The 6121-nt window shown below is 56.0% G+C and overlaps 1 protein-coding gene across 1 annotated transcript in view; it reads left to right on the forward strand.

Annotated features, from left to right (window-relative positions):
• Positions 1-6121, forward strand: part of LOC105307751 (trafficking protein particle complex subunit 9-like) — a 63905-nt gene that overhangs the window by 45630 nt on the left and 12154 nt on the right. Inside the window, exon 9 of the mRNA XM_023524975.1 lies at positions 256-526. Coding sequence (XP_023380743.1) covers positions 256-526 — 271 coding nt within the window. The remainder of the gene's footprint in view (positions 1-255; positions 527-6121) is intronic.

The raw sequence follows: 6121 nt of genomic DNA on the forward strand, positions 1-6121 counted from the left end.
AAGCCCATCAAATATCAGTACCTTGCTGGAAAAAAAGTGTGTCTAAAACTCACATACAGGCCCCGGAAAACATAATCTTTCATTGTAACCTTATGATAATTCAAAACGGGTTTGTTTATAGTCGTGTCTTTGCAGAAGAGAGAGAAAGTATAACATAAAACACATTGTAACGTCTGAAAAAGCACGCCCCTTTAGAGTCCTTCTCCGGGATGAGTAAGCGGGGTTTCCTGTCGGGGCTGACAGTTGAGACGTTAGTCTTTGGAGCTCCAGGCCTCCCCCGTTCATCGCGTGCACGTGTTTCCAGCCGCGGCTCGTGTGCTGTGCGCCGTCCCCGGCGTCCCGTCCCCACGCGCTTTCACGGAGCTTTGTGTTTTGGTCGCAGGAACGCACCGAGGCTGGGCGGCCGTGCAGATGCGTTTGCTTCACGAGTTGGTCTACGCCTCCCGCAGGATGGGGAACCCTGCGCTCTCCGTCCGGCACCTGTCCTTCCTCCTGCAGACCATGCTGGATTTTCTGTCAGACCAAGGTGAGTGTATTCAAGCTGACTTTTTTTTTTAAGGAACGATGAATGAGAGCGTTCTTGCTGCTGGCCCACGTGGACACCCGGCTCGGGCTTAGGTGGGCGGTGTCCCCAGTTCTCCGCCGGTAGAAGACGCCGTGCTCCACCGTGTCCTCGGCTCCCGTGCTGCCTCTTCCCCTGCCTGGTGCCCTGTGCCGCTGCCCCTGGGTCCGCCCTGGGGTCTCGCCCCTCAGCCTCTCTCCACACCCCACTGCATTTCTCTACCTCTCGGCCCCATGCCTGGGCCCCCCTTGTCTTTCCTGCATTGTGTGAACTACAGCTGTCAGCGTATAACATTACGTAGAGAGGAGCGTACTTCACAAGAATACAGCTCAGTGGATTTTCACCACGTGACCACCACGCGACCACCACTGTCCCCGGCACCCAGGTCACAAACATGCTCAGAGCCCCAAAGCCCCCTTTGTGCCCCCTTCTGGTCACTTCTGCCCTCAAGGGCAACTTCTGTCTCGACTTCCAAAGGGACCACGTGGTATCTTGCCCACAGGTCAGGCTACTTTTTCCCGGGTTCCTCCTTCGCTCGTCCCCTCCCACACTGCTCCCGGGTGCCAGCTGCTTTTAATTTCAGCCGCAGTCTGTTTCCAACCCAGATTCGCCCTGGGCCCCGGGCCCGTTTATCTCATGTGCCGCAGCTGGGACTTTCTCCTCTTAAATACACTTCTTCCCACGGCAGGGCCTTTGCGCTCTCCCTTCCAGCGCCCTGACCCCCTTCGCCTCACGACTCCCCTGGTCCCACTGCCTCGTGGACGCCTCTCATCAGCCCCCAGAGAGACGAGGCCCCCTGCTGTTTGTCTTCTTCCTTCGCGAACTTCTCACAGTTCCGGCGGGAGAGTCGGGGGCACACTCGGGGTTAGAGCCCGTCTTCCCTCAGAAGCTGCACAGGAGAGGGAACTTGCTAGGCATTTGAGGTCATGTTAATTAGTGATCTAGAGACCCTGCGTCTAGACGGGAGGAACCAGGCCGTTTGACACACGGAACAGATCGCTGCCTGCGTAAAGGGCTGTGTACAGTGGTGTTCGGCTGGCTGGAGTCTGGGACGGGGACAAAGGTCGGGTGGTCCGACGGGCTCTTTCCCCAGCCTTGACCTGTCCTCCCCGCAACCTCAGGTCGATAATTAGATTCCTCCTGGGCCTCCATCTTCCCATTCAGGCGTTCCACGTCGGCTGGTAGTTTGTTGTCATTTTAATGGTGGAGACATTGATTTACGGGGCGACCCTCCTCCCGGCGAGCTCATGGTGGCACTCGTGGTGTCAGTGTTCAGCACTTGTAAATACCGCTGCGTAGAAATTAAACGTGGATCCGAGCAGCAGCCGCGAGGGAGGAAGGGGAGTGGGCCCGAGGAGGGGCCTTTCCCGCCTTCCTTCCGGGTGGCGGGTCCCTGTGCGCACGTGCGGGTGGAGGGGGCGTGGTCTGGGCTTTCTTGCCCCACCCCACATACCCTCCGATAGTGCGAATGTGAGTGAACTCACAAGGTAGGTTGCAGGAAAAAGCTTCGGTTCCCCGGGGCTTTGTCGTTTTCCGTGGGGTGCGAGACCGAGGTACCGATGAGGACATGGGGTTCACTTCTCTTTGGAAGCATGACCGTGGCAGTCGTCACCATCACTGATGCGGGGTCATCTTTGCTGGGGCTTCCCAAGTGGGCATAAGGGACGAGCTGCCATGGCACGCGGCCGTAGGTGGATGGGCTCCGTGGGCCGTGTCGCGGAAGGGGGGGTGCCTCTGGCCCCGTGAGGTCCAGAGCGGCGCACGCCAGTCTAGCCCCCGCTTTTCCCACTCCTTCTCACCCTGCGTTCCGGCCGTCGAAATCCTGGCGGCTCCAAACGTAGTGGCGCTTCTGTTCCGTTGCCTCTGCACGTGCCGTCCCTCCTGCCCTCTGTGTCCACTCCCGTTTGTCACATTGCCCAGGAATTTGTCCCTCTCTGCTTGCAGCGCTCCCCCCTGGGGGCCACGGCATGTGCCCCACCGCCGTCCTGGCCGCCGCTGCTCTGGGCTGCAGCAGGGGCGTTGCTGGTCTGGTTCCCGCCCACCTCGCCCGCAGGCTCCCCAAGGAGCCCCTCTGAGGGTACCTCGGGCAAAAGGACCTTATGTGGGTGGCTTCTCGGTGTCACTCGGGTCTCACTTCAAACAGCGAGTGCCTGTCCCTGACCTTCCACTGTGGCTCCCGTCACCTGTGCCTGGTAGATATCGGGGAATGGGGCTGTGGCTCGGGGACTTGGTTTTAGGTCTCGGTTTGGCTCCATCTTCACTTACGGGCTGGGTGACTCTAACAGGCCGCGGAAGCCTCGGCTTCTTTGTCTGTGTTACCGGATGGGGATAAAAGCATGTCGGGCCCCTGGGAGCGGCAGAGGGCGATGACATAGGAGCGGAGAGGGGCCCCTGGGAGCGGCAGAGCTCAGCGCTCCGCGCCGCGGCCCTCGCTCCGTCGTTCTCGCTCCCGTTTTTCTTCTCTTTCCTTAACATTCTCACGTGTCTTGTGCATCAGGAGCCGCAGACCTGGCTTTATTCGCCACCGTCCTTGCCGCTTTGCGTCCTTGGACACACAGGTTAACTCCTCCCAGCCCTGCCCTTCCTGTCTGCACACGAGGGTCCGGGGCTGTCCCCCAGGGCTGAGAGTCCCGAGTCTCATGCCGAGCGAAGGGCCCGCAGAGAGCCTGGCACAGAGCGGGCATTCGGGGTGAGCCCTGGAGAACACGTGTTGCGGGACGGCCTGGTTAGGGCTGCGGAGGGGCAGTCGGTGTAATCAGTGGACGCAGTGCCATGGGGACGCGGCCAGTTCTTTCCAGGGGTGGAGGAACGGTTTGGGCAATGTTCCACGCGAGGTACTTTTGACCTTGAAGGACCAGTTGGTGTTTGCCAGACCAGACCGGACCCGGCAGAACGAATAGTTTCAGGTAGGACGACTTTCCATTGTTCTGGCGGAAAGAAGAGTACTTGGTCCGTTGGGGCAGCGTGCGCCACACTCGTGTGGTGCGACTGTTGTCTGGGACTTCGGGGGCGAGGCGGTGACCGGCGGTTGTGTGGCGTGGCCTGGCCCTTGCACTCCTGGGCGTGTGCTCAAGAGGTCTGGAATCACACGTCCGCACAAAAGCTTGCCCGTGAGCGTTCGCAGCAGCGCTTTGCACAGTGGCCGAAAGTAAATGACGTAGAAGGAACGCGGCGTGGCGCCTGCTGTCCCGCAGCTCCCGTCCCGCCTCCGTTTGGCTAGCCTTGGCCTGCCCTTCCCGTCCAGCGTGGACGCCGCGTGCGTTTCTCCCTCCGAGGCCTTTCTTGGTCCTTCCGCTAGCCTGTGTTCCCCCGGAACGTTCCCGCCGGAACAGCAGTAATCGCCTGTCGGAGCACTGTTCTCCCACGGTATTTTAATCACTTACTGACTTGACAGGCTCCCCGCTGAGGCCGGGGGCTCTCGGAAGGTGGGGTGTCTAACCTGCTGTTTTCCTGTCCGTCCGCTAGTGGCATGAATTGGCATTCACGTATTGTCAAATGCAATACTAATGAATGTTTTTCCTTTTTTAAAAAACGACTCCATTGAGATATAATTTATATACCACACAATTCACCCATTTAAAATGTACACTTCAGATTTTCAGTATATTCATGGATTTGTGTGCCTATTAGCACAGTCGATTTAAAAATATTTTCATTACCTCGCAAAGAATCCCTGTGTTCTAGGGCCAGCAAGGGGCACGTTTTGGTGCTCACACCTTGTCGGATACATTAAAAATAATTACTTCCTTTTGTTTGCTCCCTCTCTGTTTTTGGTTCATTTCTGCTGTTTCCGGTAGTGCTGTGGCGAACGTTTTTCAGGTCTTTGGCTTTCTGAGCAGGAGAGAGATTTTATCAGGAGAGGCGCTTACTGGGTCAGCCACTGCGAACATTTTTATTGCTGTTGAGACCTATTGCCAAATTGCCTTCTGAAAAGATGGCTCTAATTATACCGCCAGCAGCAGTGCAGCTAATCCAGTGTGTGTGGAACGTCGCCTTACTGTTTCAATTCGTATTTTCTTGGTAACTTGCAAGATTGAGTATTGTCCCCCTGTGTTTGTTTCCGAATTGTATCTCTTTTACTTTTATGTGAAACTCTTTTACAGCCTGCTTTCCTGTCTCTTGCCGCCTTTGATTCTCATTTGTCTACGTTTGAGAGACACATGGTCTCCTGGCCACCATGCTGATGAGGCCTGTAAGCCTTCGAGATGCTCATTAAGTAGTTTGCCCGAAGTCTCCAGAGTTATGCAGGGCAAAGCCAAGTCTAGAACCCAGCTTTTAGCCCCAGTCCAAAGGACATGTCCAGAGCTAACCAGAAACCGTACTCTGTGCCACGATAGGCCTGGGTGGTGAACAGCGGGTCAGCGGGAGTTAAGACACCTCTCGAAAGTAGCTGAAGGTAGCGGGAACATCTGTTTTGAACATTTTAGGATGAGTCTCCTTAGCCTAATTTGAAATTTGAAACCACTGCTAGAGCTTTGGTAGATACATCTCCGCGTGACAGAGGGCGAGCCGCAGACCGCACGGTGGGATCTGGCAGACGGCGCGAAGCTCACGGCGTCTGCTGCACGTCGGCCGTCCTTTCGTCGTTCATTTTCCCCGTCTCGGAACCTCAGTAAAGCACTTGCCCGCCTTTTCCGTGTCCGTTGAGAAAAAGCATCCCCCCCCCCGCCTTTTTTTTCTTTTCTCTCGGCATGTTTGATATTTTACTTCCTGTTTTAATTCCAGGACAACTTTTTACTTTGTTTCCTCTTCGGTGAGCCCGTACCCACCGGTTTAGTTGGGCCCGACAGGAAGGAGCCCCCCACTTCCTCCTCCTCCTTCTCTGAGGTTGCGTGATGCTCTTTGAATGAGAGCGAATTGTACTGTGAAGAGAATAAGGAAAAATAGGATGAGCAATTCCTTCAAAAATTTTGTTTTTTACATGTAAAGTAGATAGGTTTTTGAGTTTGAGTGCAATTACCGTAGACACCGAGGGCTCGTAGAGGATGCATTTTAGGGTTTCCAGGAAAACTTTATGGAGAATAAGGGGCAGGGAAGGGGTGGACAGTTATGCAGGAGAAGGTCTCATTTCCTTTCCGTAGTAATTATCGATCATGTCTCATGAGTTGGGTACTGTGCCAGACACGGGTGGTGGGAGAGGGGACCTCTGATCTGAGCTTTGGGACGGTGCCATCAAGGTTGTGGGAGGGGCGGGGCCCTTGCAGGCAGTGGCAGTGAGTTCTGAGTGCTCCTGGTGTATTTGGGCATAGCACACGTGCCGAATAACATAAGATGCCCACACGACAGTGGGGCTCGGGGATTGGCAGGGGATGCAGCTGACAAGACAGACTGGGCGGGGTGACGACAGCCCTTCATGCTGGGCCGAGGGGCAAGGACTAGCCCTGAGGGTGGGTGCACAGGGGATTTATCAGCATGGTTGTTATGTCACTTCCTCTTGGGGAAGGAAGGGACAGGCAGAGGATGGGGAGTTTGGGCATGAAATGGAAGAAGCCACAGTTTGCTGCCTTCCCCCTTCTTTGGACCACGTGGTTGTTTGCACACTCTGGTCTCCGCTCCTCA

The sequence above is a fragment of the Pteropus vampyrus genome, unplaced genomic scaffold (genome assembly GCF_000151845.1).
Source record: "Pteropus vampyrus isolate Shadow unplaced genomic scaffold, Pvam_2.0 Scaffold514, whole genome shotgun sequence".
NCBI lineage: Eukaryota > Metazoa > Chordata > Mammalia > Chiroptera > Pteropodidae > Pteropus > Pteropus vampyrus.